This window comes from Pelodiscus sinensis, chromosome 14, assembly GCF_049634645.1.
Source record: "Pelodiscus sinensis isolate JC-2024 chromosome 14, ASM4963464v1, whole genome shotgun sequence".
Classification (NCBI taxonomy): Eukaryota; Metazoa; Chordata; order Testudines; family Trionychidae; genus Pelodiscus; species Pelodiscus sinensis.
This window is the reverse complement of record NC_134724.1, coordinates 20,281,141-20,300,806: the sequence shown is the minus strand read 5'-3', so window position 1 is coordinate 20,300,806 and position 19,666 is coordinate 20,281,141. Positions and strand designations below refer to the sequence as shown.

The 19,666-nt window shown below is 47.6% G+C and overlaps 1 protein-coding gene across 3 annotated transcripts in view; it reads left to right on the top strand.

The window, feature by feature from the left end:
* LOC102445641 (high affinity cAMP-specific and IBMX-insensitive 3',5'-cyclic phosphodiesterase 8A) overlaps positions 1-13,447 on the top strand; it is a 267,727-nt gene extending 254,280 nt beyond the window's left edge. For all 3 annotated transcript variants that reach the window (XM_006139239.4, XM_075897146.1, XM_006139238.4), the window contains exons 20-22: positions 8,528-8,695; positions 11,067-11,196; positions 11,981-13,447. In XM_006139239.4, the coding sequence (XP_006139301.1) occupies positions 8,528-8,695; positions 11,067-11,196; positions 11,981-12,087 (405 nt within the window). In that variant the 3' untranslated portion in view covers positions 12,088-13,447. The remainder of the gene's footprint in view (positions 1-8,527; positions 8,696-11,066; positions 11,197-11,980) is intronic.
* The last annotated feature ends 6,219 nt before the right edge of the window (positions 13,448-19,666 follow it).

Below are 19,666 nucleotides of genomic sequence, written 5' to 3'. Positions count from 1 at the left end.
GCTCCCCACGGACACAGGCAGCAGCATGGGGGAGTGGTGGAGGCAGGGGAGGCTGCTGCACAGCAACTCCTGACCACGGGGAGCTCGGACCCCCCGCAGACAGGGGCTACTGCCGCAAAACAGCCTCTGTCTGCAGCAGGCCCAGGCTCACCACAGAGGCTGCTTTGCGGAATATGGAGAAGCCTCTGTCCACAGAGAGCTCAGACCCCCCGTGAACAGAGGCTGCTTCGCAGCAGCCTCCCCTGCCCCTTCTGTCTCTTCCCCCCCCCCCCACGCCACACTGCTGCCTCTGAGACAGCAGCATGGGGGGGGGGGGTTAAGGCAGCTCCACAGAGCTAGTGTGTGGGGGGGCTTTTAAAATGGCTCCTCCCAGCACCAGTTCTTGTCTCCACCCCTCTCCCTGCTGCCTGTGTAGAAGGCAGCAAAGGAGGGGCAGGTGGGTCTGCGGGAGCCTGTATGTAAGGTGAGCTGACTTGAAAGCCTGAGTGTATTGGCTCAAGCCCTACCCCCTTACCCTCCATGCTGCTGCCTCTCATTCAGAGGCAGCAGCGTGGGGTCGGGGAGGTTGGAGGGGGGCAGGCAGATCTGGTGCTCATGGGGAGCCAGCTTTTAAACTAGCTCCTCCCAGGCACCGGCTTCTGCTCTGCCCCCCTCACTGCCTCTGATGCAGAGGCAGCAAGGGACGGGGGATGTGTGTAGTCAACAAGATTAACCAATAAGCCCAAGTTATTGGTTAATCGTGCAGTCATCTACACACTGACATCCCTAGTCATAGCTTCCTTGCCTATCCCTCCCCAGTTCTTCCCTCCCCCGGCTTCTTGTCTCCTCAGAAGATTTACCTTCCCTCCCTGCCCACTGTTTTCACTCACTCATTGGTTCTTAGTCCCACCAGTTCCAATCTTCTCTGTCCTCGCCTACTCCCAATCCCACTCTCCTTGTTCAGCGAGTCCCAGTTTCCCTCTTCCTCCACCTGCAGTTCCAGTTTCTCTCACCCTGGATCTTGTCCCAGTATGATCCACACACATACACACACACACTCCATCCCAGATCTGCCTCTTGTCCCCTCAGCATTTGAGTCATGCAGTTTTCTCATCCATACTGCCCAGCATGGGTGAGCAGTGGGGGTGTCACTGGCGGCAGGGGACAGGCAGCAAGGACAGAATTTTGAAAGAGCAGGAGGGGCAGCAGCCACGCGCACTGGGATGCAACTTGCTTTTCTTCCCATTCATCTGCCGATAGGGAGCGAAGGGAAAGTACTTAGATTCCGTGGTTTACACCTCTGCCCCCTCCCTTCACCAGCCAGGAGCAAGAGGCATGCACAGAATCCAATTATTTTCCCATTGCTCCCTTATCACCAGGGGAACAAGAAGAAAAGCATTCTGTGTCCCAATGCTGCTGCCCTCCCGCCTGCTCTCTCCAAACTCTGTCCTGACAGGCAGGCTCCCTGCTGTCAGTTCTGGGCCTGGATTTGGACTTGAGCAAGGAACTTCAAAGGACAAGGAAAGACCTGCTTAAACCCAGGCTGAAGCAAGGTCATTTTGCTGGAATCTTTGAGGAATTAAACTGTGAAGCTCTAGCAAGTCTCTGCTGAGCTTGTGCAAACTGTCATTTTTTCCAAATGCTTATAACTTCATCAGTTTGGATGGATCTTTACAGGGACAGCAAAGGCATATTCTTGATGCAAAAGCCCCACCTACTGTCAAATTTCAAGTCCCTACTCCAAGCGAGGGCAAGAAGGCACTAGAGATTCTCAAAGAAAAGATTGTCAGAATTTATGAATACAGTAATTCCTCATTTAACACTATAGATATGTTTCAGAAAATGATCGTATAAAGTGAAAACGTGTTATGCGAGATCAATTTTCCCATTGAAAATAATGGGAAAGGTGGGGATTGCGTTTCAAGCAGTGGTGTCTGTTAGGACTGGAACATAAGGTTGGGGGAGAGAGGGGACTGGGTTACAGCAGGGAAGGGAGGTGTTTTGGCTCTGGGGAAGGAAAGGGGAGGAGAGGGAAGGGGGATTGGGTTAGGAGTATGCCCCTGTGACGGGTCTGCCAGGACCCGCACTGTGTCCTGCGAGGGGGGGTCACCAGGGAATGGCGCGGTGAGCGGCGAACCCTCTGTCGCTTTGCAGGGAGGCGAGGGAAGCCCCGCGCAGCTGCCGGCGATGGGCCAGCTGGGGAAACCCAGCCGCTGGCCTGCAAGCAGGGGCGCAGGAGTGGGAGCAAGGCGTCCAGCGAGGAGGAGTCAGCGGGGAATGGCGCAGCAAGTGGCGAACCCTCCACCACTTTGCACGGAGGCAGGGGAAGCCCTGCGCAATCGCCGACAACAGGCCAGCTGGGGAAATCGTTTTATTCCAGGGACAGTCGTGTAATTCAAAAAACGTTCCCTAAAAAAAATCGTGCTATCGTGAAAACGTGTTAAGCGGGCACGTGTTAAATGGGGAATTACTGTATTGGCAAATCCAACAATTTGTCCTTTACCTTATTTTTAGAAATGGCTAAACTGTTTTGGATGAAATTTTCCAAAACATTTAAGACTGAAGTATACGCCAGATAGGAAAATTTTCAGCCCAAACTATTGAAGTTTGGTGAAGTTACAAATAATTGAAAACATAGGGTTTTATAATAGATAGTACTGTATCAGGCAGTCTTAATAATAGGCAGCAGTATCAGCCCAGTCTAAAATTATATTTTTAAACTATCAAATGGTCTCCTTTCAGTTTTGACTTTTACTTCATTTATTTAGTCGTTTATGTTTTGCACAAATGTTTTTTATCAGAATTTATATTTTACTAACGAACTATGGTAAAAAATAATCAAATTCAATAACTGTTTTACTAAGAAGAGGCTTATAGATATTCAAATGGAAACATATGGCCATAAAACCAATGGAGAGTTTTTAGGCTAAACTCGTCTATTCAATTCCAGGAATTTAATGATCATGCAAAAATAACTTACATAGAGTATGTCTACACTACCCTGCTAGTTCGAACTAGGAGGGTAATGTAGGCATACCGCACTTGCAAATGAAGCCCGGGATTTGAATTTCCCGGGCTTCATTTGCATAAGTGGGGAGCCGCCATTTTTAAAACCCCGCTGGTTCGAACCCCGTGCAGCGCGTTCCACGAGGTGTACCGGTAGTTCGGAATAGGAATCCTAGTCCGAACTACCTAGTTCGAGCCCCGTGTAGCCGCGCTGCACGGGGTTCGAACCAGCGGGGTTTTAAAAATGGCGGCTCCCCGCTTATGCAAATGAAGCCCGGGAAATTCAAATCCCGGGCTTCATTTGCAAGTGCGGTATGCCTACATTACCCCGCTAGTTCGAACTAGCGGGGTAGTGTAGACAGACCCATAGACTTTAAGGCCGGAAGGAGACCATCCTGATCATCAAGTCTTATTTGCTGAACATTGTAGTCCAGAGAAACTTGCCCACACACTCCTTTAATAGACCCAAAACCTCTGCCAGAGTGACAGAAGTCAAAATTGTAGCATCAAGATATAAAATACACTTCTGCAAATTGATATACAGCACAGATTGGGTACTGGATACTATTTCGTTCCTCTAATAAAAGGGTTTGTGAACAGGTTTTGGGCAATTGCAGAGTATTCTTGGATAATAAAGATAATTATAGTAAGTACTCAGAACATAGGGGTCTTTTTGACTATACAAATAAAAAGATAAGGAATTTTTAAAATAATAACACAACCCCAAAATGGATGTTAAATAAACACCTGTGAAATGTAAGCCAGACCCTTTATCTGTTCAGCTACACAATGTCCTTCTGAATTTACAGGTGTTCAGTTAGCTTAGAATGCCACAGAACTATAACACGGATGGTTAAGGGCTAGTGGAAGTTTTGCAGGGCTGCTCAGAGAAAGAGAAGTACAGTAAAACTCCAATTGTCCGGCATCCAGTGGTCCAGCACTCCCAATAGTCCAGAACCAACTGGAACCCGGAAGTGCTCTAGCCAGCCAGACAATTGGAGCTGCTGAGAGCCCCATGGGCGCTTGCGGCTGGGAAAAGGAAAGGGAGAAGAGGGAAAGGGGATTATACCCCTGTGACAGGGTCTGCCGGGACCCGTGCTGCAACTGTTGGGGGGTGGGCGGGGAATGGCGTGGCAATGGGCGAACCCTCTACCATTTTGCAGGAAGGTGGGGGAAGCCCTGCGCCGCCGCCAAGAGTTTCCGGGTAGGAAGCCCGCTCTCAGCAGCGGCGCGGGGCTTCCCCTGCCTTGCTGCAAAACAGCGGAAGATTCACCCGCGCCACGCCATTCCCTGCCCACCCCCCATACGCAGTGTGGGTCCCAGCAGACCCGTCACAGCCCCCTGCTGGAGTACCTCCTGATACTCCAGCATATCCGATAATCCTGCACCACCTAGGTCCCAAAGGTGCCGGATTATCAGAAGTCTACTGTATAGCACACAGGTACATGGTCTCAGGAGCAGACCAAAATAGAACAGACTCACAATTCTTCTCTGGCTGCTGCTCCTTTGTTCTGAGGAGGAGTAAAATACTTCACAGCTCTGCATGGAGCAGTTCTCATTCTGTGAGCCTGGCCCTGCAGTAAGCTAGAACTCCACTGTGCTCTCTTCTTCTGCAGCTACAGTCTGGATGTGGAGAGAGGGCTTAACGTGTCACATTCCTCTATGAGATCAAGCGGCCTCTGTGACAAGCCCTGCACAATACAGGTGGCCAAACCAAGTCTAAATGTTGCCCTTGCTTTTCCACGTCCATTAACTTCAGGGGCAAAGCCCGTGCCAAAAGGTCTGGTCTCATTTCTAACAGTTTGACCTGCATGCAAATTTTCTGGAGAAAAATAGGACTTAATTTTCTGTTTTACTTAAATAATCAAATCAGAGTGTTTGCCTTATCTGAACTGTGCATTTCTCCATAATGCAGTCTCCTGTAGAAATGTTTGCGGTGTCTGCGTGGGTAAAGCCATACATTTGCAGTGTTTATCGGCAGGACTACATACCAGCAGGTGAACCTTGAGTTTGGTCCTATATTTGGTAGCGATGGCAGCGTGCTTCTCTGAGCGTGGCTTTGGATCACAGCTGTGACTCAATGGCATGTTTGTCGGCAAGCTGCCAACTCTTAGTTCCATACAGGACAATTCCCCTTTTATAGTCCTTTCTGTAGGTATTTGTTCAGTGGGGCACGATGAGAAGTAGTTAGGTTTGCTCCTCGTCGTCTTTTGTGTTCTAAACTGGCAAAATCCATCCAAGCTCCAGCACCATTTATCCTCCTATTTCCCTTAATGATGTCACCAGAGCTATGACAGAAAGCTTAGATCTGGCCTGCGAAGACACCTCTGTGCTCTCAGAGGACACTGGAACTAAGCTCTATTAGTCTATTCCCAAGACAGCCACATCCTCTGATTAGAACCATAGCTTTGGTTTGAACAGGTTCCAGATCACAGAAGCAAAAATCCTTTCTCAGTTCCTGGAGATGTACCTATTGATTTCTACTGACATTTACTGAATGATCTCTAATTGTTTTCAGCAGTTAAAATGTCTATGTTGCCAGGAAGAAGTATTCTTATCTTCCATCATTCTGCTTTGCCACGAAGTGCAAAACTAGAATGTCACAAGTTTGGGTCTGTCCTGCTCATTTGCTTTTACTGATTCATGTAGTTGTGCATCTGAAACAAAACAGAGAGAAGAGAGATTTATCTGAGATGCTTTGTTTTCTGGGGACTACACAACAGGCGGGTTTCTAATTTGGTTTTGTTGTGGTTTATCATTGTGACTCTGCAGGAAGAACTTTCTCCCCTGTAATTAGCAAAGTGCACTAGTAAAAGCTCTGAACAGTGGAAATTCAGATTCCACCCTGGCTGACCTCAGTGTGCTGTTTACTTTTGTGCAATGGAGTGTGGAATTCTGCCGAGCTGCTACTACTTGTACAGATAGACGTAGATGCTGGCTGCGTTATTAGTGTTGTAATTGTCCTGACTGCCATAATGCTAGACACCACCGGAGAGACCAGAACCCCACTGTGCTAGAACAAAAGATGGCCCCTGGTCTAAGAGCTTACAATCGAAATATATGGTCAGATATAAAGATGGATGCAGATGGGGAAGTATAAGGAAACAGTACTGAGCAACATGATAGACTGTGGTCTTTTCACATGAGCAGTCTAGCCATTATCAAGTTTTTTGGAGGCATCGCAGCAAAAGAGCATATTAAAAAGGGATGTGATGAAGGATGTGCTATCATGCTTCCCATGAGCATTCCTCACAAAGGGCCTCATCCAACTCTCACTGAAGTCGATTCCAGTTTGGATTGGGTTGGATTGGGCCCAAAGTGCAATTAGGTCAGTGAATGAGGACAGTGTACAAAATTGGGGAAAGAGAATGAAAGCGTCTGTGTTGGGAGACACGAACAAGTGATTGATTCTGGACTGCAGGGGCAAGGGGGCAGCTCCATGCTCCCAGAAGGGGTGGGTCTTGAGTGGAAGGGGAGGGGCCAGGGACAGCCAGCCCGCCGCACCACGGGGAGTGCACCATACCAGCCCCTGCCAGCCCCTACAGCTGCATAGAGCAGTGCTTCAGAGGTGATTTAAAGGGCCCAGGACTCTGGCCACAGGAGCAACAGCAGTGGCTAGGAGCCCTGGGACCCTTGAATCACCAGGCTCTGGGGCAATTGCTCCCTTTGCCTCTCCCTCCCCCATATTGGTGTGCCTGTTGAACTGGGAACAAAGGTAGCTGGGTTCTATTCCTAGCTCTGCCACTGATCTGCTGGGTCATCTTGGGCAAATCACTTCACCTTTCTGAAGCTTAATTTCCCCAGCAATTGATGGAATATACTGTGACTCCCGTTCCTTTGTGAAACACTTAGCGCTTTAGGCAGGGGAGTGATATCTCAATGTTACATGGTACTGATGGCACCATGTTTTAATCCATTATCCCCAGCTAACCCAGGGTACACCTACTACCCGCAATAAATAAAGAAGTCTCACAGAAGTGAGTCTCAGCATCTGGATTAACTGACGCGGGCTAATGTTACAGTGCTGAAAATAGCAGTGCAGATGACCGGGCTGCAGACAAAGTGTGAAGGCCTACACTGTGCTATTTTTAGCCCTGCAGCATCAGCCCAAATCAGTTAACCTGGGCTCTGAGACTCACTGCTGCAGGTATTTTTTGCAGTGTAGACATAACGCCCTAGGCAAAAACTCAAGCTGTGCTGAGCTATTTAAGTGGCTTTTTAGGCATCTCAGCTTTGATTCCCTGTCCTTGGAAATGTATTTAATCAGAGCTCCACAGTTGTGATAGCTTCAGCCCTAGCTCATAAAAGGTAGACCCAATGTTGCGGCTCTCATAATGTGAATTGTCCCACTGGACAGAAACCTACGTAGTGCAGACTGGGGTCCAAATATAGCCATGTATTCTAACCCTTTGCCATCCTCTTTGTAACTGCAGAGAAGGATAAAGCTCATCAAAAGCAGATTTTTAAATGATTTATCTGATAGTGATAAAGTCGCCAAAAAGCAGATAGTTAGCATTATTAGCCAAGCAAGCCAGGGTCTGATGGAGGAGAATGGAAAACCAGGTTCATTGAATGGAAAGTTGGAGCTGTCCCTAGGAGGTGTATTGCTGTCTCAGTAGCTCAGGGCTGTTTAACTTTGGAAGCCCTGGGGGCCACAATAATACTCACAGCACATGCTGAGGGCCACAACTTAAGTTTGCTTGCATATATATGCAGATATATGCGAATAGCTTCTTTCACACAATGCCCTGGCACACCAGGCACCTCCTCCCTGGGTGCTAGAAACACTGACATCCTGTTACCATCTGTTCCAGCCAACCTGTCTGCTTGTGTCTTTCAATGCTCAGCCTGCCTGGGAGACGCCTCACCATTTTTTGGAGAGTGTTCCCAGTGGAGCCCATATTCAAAGGATCCCACCTACGGCCACACATTGGGCCCTGCGTAATCCCAAACTGCACCGTGGACCGCAAACAGAGGGGCTGTGGGCTGCATGTTGAGTAGCCCTGCAGTAGCTTGTGCTCGTGATAATGAAACCTACCAGCACTGAAGAGGCATCTAGTCCCAACCTTTGCTGAAGAGATGTTTGCTGCACTGTTAACATGTAACTGTGTTTGGGTTTGGGATTTTATTTTCAATTATCTTTCGCAATGGAAAATTATATACACCTCTCTGTGCAATTCCACACCCTTTGTCAACGTACTCTCAGCACTTCAATGACTTTACCCTCACAGCACGTCCTGTAGTGGGAATGGACGCACAGGGAGACTGAGGGACTTAGCCATGCTCACAGTCTAGGTCTGTGACAGCACCAGGAATGGAACCTAGAGCTCCAGGGGCCCAATCCTGGGCCATGACCACATAACCATCCTTTCTCTTGATTTATTGCATTTGAGCACCCAAAATGGTCTTCAGTGGAGCATGCCAGGAATGCAGGGCTGGATCCCTGCAGGATACCCTGGATGCATTCCCAAAGTAGAAAATGCTTTAATGCCTATTTACAGAAAATGCTGATTACGTTGTGTGTAATTTTGAAATGTTGCAGAGTAATAATGGTGATGGAGATTCGGTCAAAAACGTGCTCACGTCTCCTGAAAATCGCATACTTATCAAACGTATGTTGATAAAATGCGCTGACATTTCCAATCCATGCAGACCTCTAGAGCAGTGCATTGAATGGGCTGGTCGCATCTCTGAGGAGTACTTTGCACAGGTAAGGGGGCTGGAGAGAACTAGAAATTCTACCCAAGCGATTCTTTTGATGGGAGAGGAGGAATCAGCAAACGGGCTCTACTAGTATCCAATCAAGAACTTAAAGCTACACTATTCAGTTTGTATTTTATACTAGAGAATTTACCTGGCATTGCTTGGGTCTTTAACTCAATTATTTTTTGTTTTTCTTCGTTAGAATCATTTCTCTGGGATGGAGATAGGGATAAAGGGTTCAGTGTGCAGGCTGCCCCAGGGAGAGAGCACAACCTCAGCCCTTTCTCACCACTGCAGCTTGGGGCCAAGTGAGAAGCACCTCTCCATGGCCACTGCAATGGGCACAGCTGGGGGACAGAGGGACACACAAACAGACAAACTCTCTCAAATATATAGTAGATAGCTGCCCCTTTCTCTGCCCTTGTCCCCTGCTGTCCCAGTGGGGTTATAGCTGACCTGGTCCCCATCTCGGGCCTCTTGCTGCCCCCCTGTGATCATTATTCAATATAACTATCCCTCCTAGCAGACCCCACCCTTTCTGTTTTATGTGAAACAATCACATTTCAGGCACATTCCATTGTCCTGGCACAACCCTGACCTTGTTTTAAATTGCCAAATTTGATGGTCCCAACTCTTACCATTTAAGAGGTGTTCTTGAGCAGACTAACCGATGAACAAACAGACACACAAATTCTCTCAAATATCTATAGTAGATTAGCTGCTTATCAACAACAAACAGTAACGCAGAATGCAGTATCTGTGAACACAAGGAAGCTGGCTTCACTGTAGTGAAAAAAATTATGTTTCCAGATTATTTAATTTGCAGTTTGTTTTGCTTAAAAATATACTACATTCACAGCCTGTGGAGGAAGAGGGCCTTATGCATGAGTGTCTCTCACGGATATGATAATAGAGTACAGGAAGTCCCCGAGTTACGCGGATCCGACTTACGTCAGATCCGCAGTTACGAACAGGGTTTGCTGCCAGTCTCCCTGGTCTGCTGGAGACCAGCAGACCAGGGAGACGGGAAGCAAAGCCTCTGAGGACGCCGGCAGCGGGACAGCCGCGGCGCGTCTGGGCTGTCCGCTGCCCACGTACTCCGCGGCTTTGCTCCACGTCTCCCAAGACCAGCAGACCAGGGAGACCGGGAGTAAAGCGGAGCAAAGCCGCGAAGCACGCGGGCAGCGGACAGCCCAGACGCGCCACGGCTGTCCCGCTGCCGGCGTGCTCCGCGGCTTTGCTCCGCTTTGCTCCCGGTCTCCCTGGTCTGCTGGAGACCAGCAGACCAGGGAGACGGGGAGCAAAGCCACGGAGCACGCGGGCAGCAGGACAGCCGCGGCGCGTCTGGGCTGTCCCGCTGCCCCCGTTCTCCGCGGCTTTGCTCCAGACGCCTGTGGTACAGCAGCTGGGGTGCTGCCAGTTGGTCCCATAGCACCGCTCTGGGTGCTACTGGACCAACCTGGCAGCACCCCAGCTGCTCTGCCCCAGGCGTCCTGATTCAGCCACTGCTGGTCAGTTTCAGCAGCGGCTGAATCAGGACGCCTGGGGCAGAGCAGCGAGTTGCTCTGCCCCGGGCTTCCTGGAATCAGTCGCTGATCAGTTTCAGCAGCAGCTGACTTGGGGACGCCTGGGGTTCTTAAGTTGAATCTGTATGTTAGAACTGGCGTCCAGATTCAGCCTGTTGAAACTGATCAGCGGCTGATCCCAGGAAGCCTGGGGCAGAGCAACTCTGCCTCGGGCTTCCTGTAGTCAGCCGCTGGTCAGTTTCAGCAGCAGCTGAATCTGGATGCCAGTTCCGACTTACATACAGATTCAACTTAAGAACAAACCTACAGTCTCTATCTTGTACGTAACCCGGGGACTGCCTGTACTGGTGTTAGTGAGGGAGCACATAAGAAGACAACAAGGAATAAAGTGATGTTGGCACAAGCCCCTATGAGGCTGCGTTTTTGGTGGGATGTGTCTGGTCTTCTACCATTACAGATCATGGCCAAATTCTAAATTTAGGCCTGCATTCCTCTGAAGTAAAATAAATGTTTTGTAAGAAATTCCTGCCTTTTGTAAGAAATGTTCCCGAGACTCCATTTCTAGTGGAGATTGACAATCTTTGACTCCAGCACAGCTTTTAAAAAAGTTTAAAAGTGCCACAAAACTAGCTTTGTGATATGTGTGTCACTTTGTGGGAGCCAGTGAGGGCATTGTTCAGTGTTCTGTTTCTCCTGACCATATACATAATTAGATCCAATTTGCCCATACAATGCTACTCCTTTTAGTCAACAGTTGCATGCACCAGTTGGTGGCCAACATTTTGCTGCTTGCTAATGGGAGTTCACTGGTAGAACGTGTCAGCCAATAATTGCAAAATCTTTTCTTTGCAGACAGATGAAGAAAAGAGACAAAATTTACCTGTGGTGATGCCTGTTTTTGACAGAAATACTTGTAGCATCCCCAAATCCCAAATATCCTTCATTGATTACTTCATCACGGATATGTTTGATGCTTGGGATGGTAAGCAAGCTTCTACAATGTATTTTGTATCACAGCATCCTATGAGATAAAATCACTTCATTGTGACTCCAAATGAAAAAAGTAACATGGAAACTTGCTACATTTCAATAGCTTAACTAATGCTAACATGTACTTTGACACTGTAAGTCATAAGAATTATTCATAGCATTTAATAGGTGAACATCAAGCAAAATTTCGTTTCTTCTCAGCTGTTAAATGACTAGCTTGCTTTCCCTAAAGGAGCAGGATATGTTAAATGAGCTCACTTTGTTACCACACTGTGCATATTCACTTTGCCTACATATTTTTAATTATTTTGAACAATTTTCTAATGCTTAAAAATGCTATAGTAAAAACAGGTTGAATTCTTTTTGAGAAGTGCTTGCACCATCAACCATTTCTTCTCCTTTACTCTCGTTAGTGATACAAGTAGTCAGAATTGTGACACACTCAGGAATGGCAAAGCAGCTGTGCATATAACCGGGATTTTATCAAGCATAAACATTACAGTCACAATATCTATGTCCTTTGCAGAAAACTGGGACTTTCCTGATTTCAATACAGTTACCAAATGTACTTACAGTATTGTGGTAACTTTCCTGGGAAGAAGTAAGAGAAATGATGAGAGCTGTAAGACAGAATCCTTTTCAATTATCAATGTAACAGATTTAAACCATCCTGCTTAATGCAGTTCCTGGGGCATTTCAAATTTTATTTAAGCAAGTAGAATCATGGGACCATTTCAGTTCCGCTGGCTGACCACATTGTGACCTTTTTTTCCCAGCATTTGCAGACCTGCCAAATTTGATGCAGCACCTGGACAATAACTTTAAATACTGGAAAGGTCTAGATGACAAGAAGCTACGGAGCCTTCGACCACCACCTGAATAGCAACTATTGCCACCGTGTGTAACTCACCTGTTCAGATGCATATTTACTCAAGCTCACTTTTGTTCATGTGATTTCAAATTAGTTTTGATCCCTTCAGTATTACAGTAAGGCTAACCCATGTGCTTGTGGACCTTTTGCATTGAAGAGAACATGAGGTCAGCAGCTGACTGCTGCAAACTGCCGTGTATGGACTCAAATGAAATGAACTTATCAAGCTGCATTACACTGGATTGCTGCAGTACCTGTACTGAAGAGGGTCTATTAGTGAACATATTTTTGTGTTATCTTCATACCAGTATGTGAAGCTTGAAGACATCCTTATGAAAAGGGATGTCCTATAGAAGATTTTGCTTAGTCCTCAACTGCAAGTGAAGGAGAAGTGTCTGTTAATAGTGACTCACAGCTTTTATGAGAAAGCTCCATGCTTTTTATAAGCACTTAAGAACAGTTACATATACCAATCAGACATTTAAAATGCAACTCTTCATGAAGGAGTTTTTGATCTATGAAAAATAGATGTACTCTATTTTTTCACATCACAGAAGGTGCAATCATTCACTTCTGAGCACTACTGAAAGTGAGTTCTCTTAAAGAAATTTAGTAGCAAATGTAAAATATAACACAAGAATTTTTGAAGTTGATCGTTAGCATCTATTATTAAAATATGTTTTATTTATTTTATTAGATGTTCAATATTTTCTATGAATTTATAAATACTTAAAAGCCAAAGCCAACTTTAGATGCATTACAAATTTACATGATTCATACTCATCAATATACAGTTAATTGATGTACAGACCTTTTATTTTCATAATGCAAATACAAAATACTATACAATGACACATTTTTATTGCACTGTAAGGATAGATGTGTATGTTTAAATATTGTCTGATTTTATGTTAATTAAAATAAGTTTTATTAAAAGGTCTCACTGGAGAGTAGTAAAATAAACAAGACATGCATACTGTATAAGCACCAGAACTCCAGCAATTCTCTCTTACTCCCTACTGGTGACCACAAGATCTTCCCAAAGTTTTTACTCTTGCTAAAGAATAAATTATAATAATGGGATATTAATTTTGTTTTCTTCCCTGTAATTTTTTAATTAAATTCCCAATCAAAAGTCTGCCTTATTTTATACAGTATTTCTACAAAGCATTCCACCATATAGATGGGGGTGGGGGGGGGGTGGGGCAAAACTAAATATTTCATGAATTTCAACATTTTATAGCCTATGTATTTTCCTCTGCAATGAAAAAAAAAATCTTTAGCTCCAGAAGTTTGTAAAGGTTCTGTACCTTCACTATTTGAATGAAACATTCACAGCAAACACCAGAAAATAAAATGTATATTTTAAGAAGTGTCAAAGTTCTAGCAATTTTATTTGAAACATTTTTTTTAATTTGCACATGGCCAGATAGATCTGTGAAATTAAACAATTTCTTTTAAGTTAGTGCATGCTGGGTTTGGGGAGGTTTTATTTGTTTTTGGCTTGCCATCTAGAGTCAGAACTTGCCATGGAGAACTGTGAGTCTGAGCTCTCCCCTTCAGGGCTTTCTGAGAACACATGGGCTAGGTCTACACTGCAGAGTTTTGCACAAAGATGGCTGTTTTTGCGCAGAAACTTGCGGAGCGTCCACACCACAAGTACATTCTTGCACAAGAAAAAGTACAGTAAATGGTAAGAACACAGGGCTTTTTGCACAAGAGTTATTCCTCTTTCTATGAGGAATAAGCCTTTTTGTGCAAGAGCTGTTGCGCAAAAAGCCATGTGTGGACGGGAACGGGGTTTCTTGCGCAAGAAACTCCTATGGCTAAAATGGCCATCAGAGCTTTCTTACACAAGAAAGCGTCCACCCTGCCATGGACGTTCTTGCGCAAAAGCACATGGCAGTGTGGACGTGCTCTTGCTCAAGAGCTTTTTGTGTAAGAACTATGGTGCAAAAAGTCCTTGTGCAAGAAGCCTGCAGTGTGGACGTAGCCACGGTGTGCGCACTAGTTTTTATGCCCCTATAAAGTAGTGGATTTCAAACTATGGGTCGTGACCCAGTACTCGGTCGTGGAAAGTCAGGTGCTGGGTCTCATTGCTGCAGGGTGATCAGGTGACCAGTGGGAGGTGCTAAGGCCTGTACTGCACCCAAGAAGCAGACAGCAACAGGCCTGGCTCCTAGGTGAGGGAAAGATTGAGTGCACAAGGCTCCACACACTGCCCCTGCCCTGAGCACTAACTCCACGCTCCCATTGGGTGGGAACCTGCTGTTGGCTGCTTCTGGGGCACAGCATGGTCTGCAGTGCTGGAGAAACAGGAAACCTGCCTTTGCACCCCCTGCACCACTGACTGGAAGCTGCTCAAAGTAAGCCTCTCCTGCCCCAGCCCTGACACTCCCCAAAGCCAGGCCCCCCATGCACCCCAAAGTTCTCATCCTCAGCTGCACCTCGGTGCCTACACTCTAGTCAAATTATGTTGGGTCGGGGGCAAGAACAATTTCTTTCAACTGGGTCGTGAGGAAAAAAAGTGTGAAAACCACTGTGCTAGAGGACAGCCCCCTGTTCAGGGTGATCACTTGCACAGGAGAAGACCTAGTTTCAGTTCTGCCAGGGTTTGTTCTGAGTGGCTGATGGTGACGTGGAGCTGTCTGCTGAGACGCTATGAGCAATAGAGCTAGTATAATATTGGTGTGCTGTAGGGTGGAGAAAACAAGGGTGATGTGTGGAGTATGCCATGGAGGGAGGAGACAGGGACTTGCTGCAACGTATGCCCTGCCAGATAGCCAAGCTTTGGCAGCAGAGGCAATGACTAACGTCAATACAGTCTGCAGTAGGCACGTAGCCCAAAGCAGAAATGCTTGGCACACAGATGTTCAGTCTGCAGTTGGTGGTGGCAGGGTGCCTCTTGGTCCTAATGCTGGATATTGGATATGTTGCCAATTGGCTGTTGCTGTTCCTCGTTGGTTGAAGATCCTGTAGTTGCCTGTTTCAGGTGAGGGACGGTAAGATATGGGTAGAATTGGCCCGAAGCACCCTGTAAGCAGGTGTTCATCTGGCAGGAAAAGGTTAATCAGGTTATGCTGATGCCTATCCTGCCAGAGCTGGTGGAGGCAGGAGTGGTGCTGGAGGGCAAGGGCTGAAAAGTCCAGACGGTGGCATTTGGGAGCAGCCGGGGGGCAAGGGAGGCCTTGAGCTGAACATCGTTACGTTACTGGTGACATTTTGTTTGTCACTATAATCACTGCCCAAAGACGGGGTGAGATTTGACTCTGCCCCAGGGGTGGGCAGACTCTATTTTGGAACAGGCTGGGAAAGGCTCCTGCCCATGCTTTTGAAGTAGGATATTTTGAGCTGCAGAGAAGTATAAAGGGGATCTGGCTCATCGCTTCACTTCATGCACCCCTTTGTGTCTTGCCACTGCATCCCCTTCTCCTCTGCATAAACAGGCTCCTGCATTTTGCCTTTACAGCCCTTTGTCAGTTAGGGTACATCTAGACTACAGGCTTTTGTCGACAGAGGCCTCTGTCAACAAAGAGCATCTAGACTACAGCCAGTTCTGTTGACAAAGCAAGCCGCTTTTTCGACAGAGAGGCTAGACGCTCTCTTTTGAAAAAGCACAGTGTGGATGCAATAGCGCCTTTTGTCGACAGAACTCTGTCAACAAAAGGCGTTATTCCTCGTAGAATGAGGTTTATCGCCTTCAGCAAAACTTTGTCAACAGAACTCGGCGGTAGAGTAGACGCAGGTGTAGTTTTATCGACAAAAGTCCACTTATGTCGACAAACCTTTTTGTCTAGACACACCCTACCTAAGGCTTTGTCTACATAGCTGTTAGCGACACAGCTGTGTCGACGCAGTCATGTCACTAGAGGTCGGGCAGCGTCGCTGCTGTTTGTTGGCAATTATGTTGACAAAATACTTTCATCCCCAATAGGGATGTTAAATTTCGTTTAATCAGCTGATCAACTAGTCTGTGGATTTTCCACCAACTAGTCGATTAGTCAACAAGTGGGGGAGCCCCGAGGGCTAACCCCGCTGTGGCTCTGCCTTTTAAATGTATTAAGAGCCTGTTGACCAACAGGCCTTTAATACATTTAAAAGGCTGAAGAACAGAAGGGGGACCTTGCGTGAGCCGGGATAGCTGATTCCTGGTTCATGCTGGGTCTTCCTCCCCCGCCGCCACGCTGTGCACCAGCCCTAAATGTAAAAGGCTGGAGCGCAGCAGGAAAACCCAGCATGAGCTGGCAATGAGCCATCCCAGCTCGTGCTCAGTCCCTGCTACGCCCCAGCAGGGCTGGACAGAAGCGCGGGTGAGCAGGGCAGCTGCCCAGGGCACCAACCGATGAGGGGCGCCTGATGGCAGCTGTAAGGGGCGCACGGCATCTCTTACAGCTGCCATCAGGAGCCGCGTGCCCAGCTCCCGCAGCGCCGGCCCTGAGGCGCCAGCCAGCAGTGCCCTTCCCCCCCATGGCTGCGGGGCCCTGCATGGCCAAGCGCGCATGCCAGCAGCACTACCCGGGCTGGGCTGGGCAGCGCATGCGCCGTGTGCCCCAGGGACAGGCCCCAGGCTGCGCACCAGCAGCCGTGACAGGCCTGCGCATGCACCGTGTGCCCCGGGACTGGGCCCCAGGCTCCGTGCCAGTGGTCGTGGCCGGCGCGCACATGCGCCGTGTGCCCCGGGGGGCAGGCCTGCGCACCCTGGGGGGGCCCGCACATGCACCCTACGCCTGGGGGCGGCACCGCGCGCCCAGGTCCAGGGCGCATAAAAGGCTCGGACCGGCCCTGCCCCCCAGCCTCTTCTGCCCCCTGTGGAAACAATGCTGGGGGAACCAGCTTTTAAGCTGGTTCTCCCCAACACCGGCTACTGCTTCCCTCCCCCTTGCTGCCTCTGAGTGAGGCAGTGGGGGCGGGAGGGGGGAGGAATGACTAGTTGAGGGACTATCTGATAAGCTTTTGCTTATTGGATAATCGACTAGTTGACAAGTCACTTACATCCCTAATCCCCAATGAGCAGAATTCGCATTTTCGACAGGAGAGTGCCGAGGCCCTGTGCCCTCCTGCTTGCCTGGGGAAACTCCAGTCAACATCAATACTGCTTCCACCTTGTTCTCCTTAAAACCTGCCTTTGCTGTGATGCCTACAGGTCACTACCATTGGGCAATGGCTAGGCAAGGGAAGAGCTGTGACTTCTGCTTTGCTGCTAAATTCTGCATTATTGTCATGGCTTCCTCCCAGCCTGCCCCTGCCTATGTGTGTGTTCCACCAACTGCACATGCAGACTGTGACCTGCCTGGTGTGGAGATTGTCTTCTTTGTTATATGCCAGTACAGTGCCTGGTATCAGGAGGGCCCTGAGCCTTGACTGGCGTTTCTAGATGCTAATAATAATAGTCTTGAATGATTCCATTCCTTGTAAGACTTGCTGTCGATTCCAGAATCCATTATGCAGTTTAAGGGCCAGAGATGCTTCATGCAGAGGGGTCAGGAGTTGTGTATCTTATTTTCTCTGCAAGTTCCATTCATCCACATTTGCACAGAGAGCCTGGAAGGAGCCATAGGGAGATGGCCATTCAGCTCCTGGATGATTTGTTTTCCTGGCAATATTGCATCTTTTCTTTTTCACATAAAAGTTTCTTTTGGTTCTGTTGTGCTTTGCCATCAAATGCTGGCCTAGTGTGAGTGATTTAGCAAAAAGGCTCATCCTGACTACACTGGCAAAATGACTGATCATGGTTTCATCAGATCGTCTGCGGTGTGGACGGGGTGTGGAGGGAGTAATTGCAGGGAAATAGCAAGAACAGTACATGTGTCAACAGCATCTTACCATGAAGGTCCAGTATTTCTTTGTAAGCACAGTTAAAGCACTGAGTTGAATTCATGTTTGGTAAAAGCAATTCACTTGCTTTCCTGTTACAAATGTATGATACAGCCTTGCTGAAATGATCTGATCGATACATTTAATTCCCTGAAATTCACACTGAGTCATTAACACCATTACCGTTGTGTGTGGACCACGCTAACCAGCCTACATAGATTTATAGCCATACCATGTACAATAGTTCAATCTGACATAAAACAGCCCTTCACAATCATTTAATTGGCAGCCGCTGAATGCAGCTCTGTTCAGTCCTTTGCCCAGCTACGATTTACTGTCACCAGGAGTAGGTTGCAGCTAAATGTGACTCAGCCACCACTATGTTTGACCCTCCCTTAAAACATTTTCCCACCCCAGTAGGCCCCCACTGAATACGGTCTCCTTCCCTCACCATCCTACCAGCTCATGCCGTCCCTACATCAGCCCCAACAGTTTTCTCTTCCCCTCTGTTTCTGCAGTACCCTCTGCTCCCTACCTTGACAGCCATCTGAGTCCTAGAGACCAGATTTCAACTGGTCCTTCAATGCAGGGGATGCATATAGAGTGCTCCTCCACTCTGGCAGTCCCCAGCTGCTGGGTGTTCTCTTAGGACCACAGGTAGCTGGACATTCTGAGGCTGCGCTAGAAAGTTGTGCCAGAAGCCCCCGGATCAAAGACATGCAAAGAGAGCACAAAACTGCCTTGGTCTACCATGTCCCACCCCTTCTTTCAGAACTTATGGCAAGCGCAGCTCAGCCGGACCCAAGAATCAGGGCCTATGAATGAGGACTATTTCTAACTCTTTTTGGCCCATTGCTGCAAGCTCTCTTCCCCCTTCCCTTTTCAGCCTCCAACCAGAGATTTTTCTCCCTTGTCTACTGCTAAGTGATCTGGGAAGCCCAATCCTAGAAGAGGTGGCCTTAGGTGTATTAGAAAACAAGAGGTGAACCTAGCTGAGTCTTTTGTAAAAGCAGGGCAGACAGTAGTGATTGGTTAGCTCTGGAGGGGCAAGGAGGAAGGTTCATTGGTTGGTTTACTAAAACATGGACTCAGAAGAGGGCATGAGGCCAATTTTATTTTAATTTTAAAAAGAGGCGGGGTAAAATCAGCATCTTCCTAGTCTCAGCTTCTGCTTTTTTGGCATCTCCTGATAGTGCTTCTCTTTCCTACTATCTCTATTTCTTTCTGGTTCTACAGTTTAAGCTGCATCATGCTAAACTCCTTCACAAAAGGAGAAAATAATTACATCCGGGCATCTTTAAGTTCAGCATGGTCCTATCAGAAAACCAAAGACACATTTACTGTCCTGATCACCACTGCATCATCCAGGAACAAACTTTCAGTGTTGGCAGAAAAGATGTCTGACAGTTGCATCATGTGTTTGCCTCTGGGGATGTGGCTTGAGGTTCCGAGGGATGTTTGAAATATATATGGTGCAAAGAGTATTCTGACAAACGTTCGTGTCTTATTCCTTATTGGATGAAAAAGACTGGATTTTGTGCTGGGGAGACTCAAGCTGAAGGGCAGTTGGAAATCCTCCATGTGAAATCTCTGGCAGATGATCACTTCTTGTCTCACTAACCTGAGCTAGCTTGAACCTACAGGTGAAAAAGCTCTGCATCCCAATGCTAGTTCCTCAGCCAGCCAGTTGCCCCTTTTCTTTCTTGAGTGGCTTCCCCACATTACACAGCAGCATTGCAAACTCCATGGCTTCTGGACTCCATTGAGGCTGTGACTG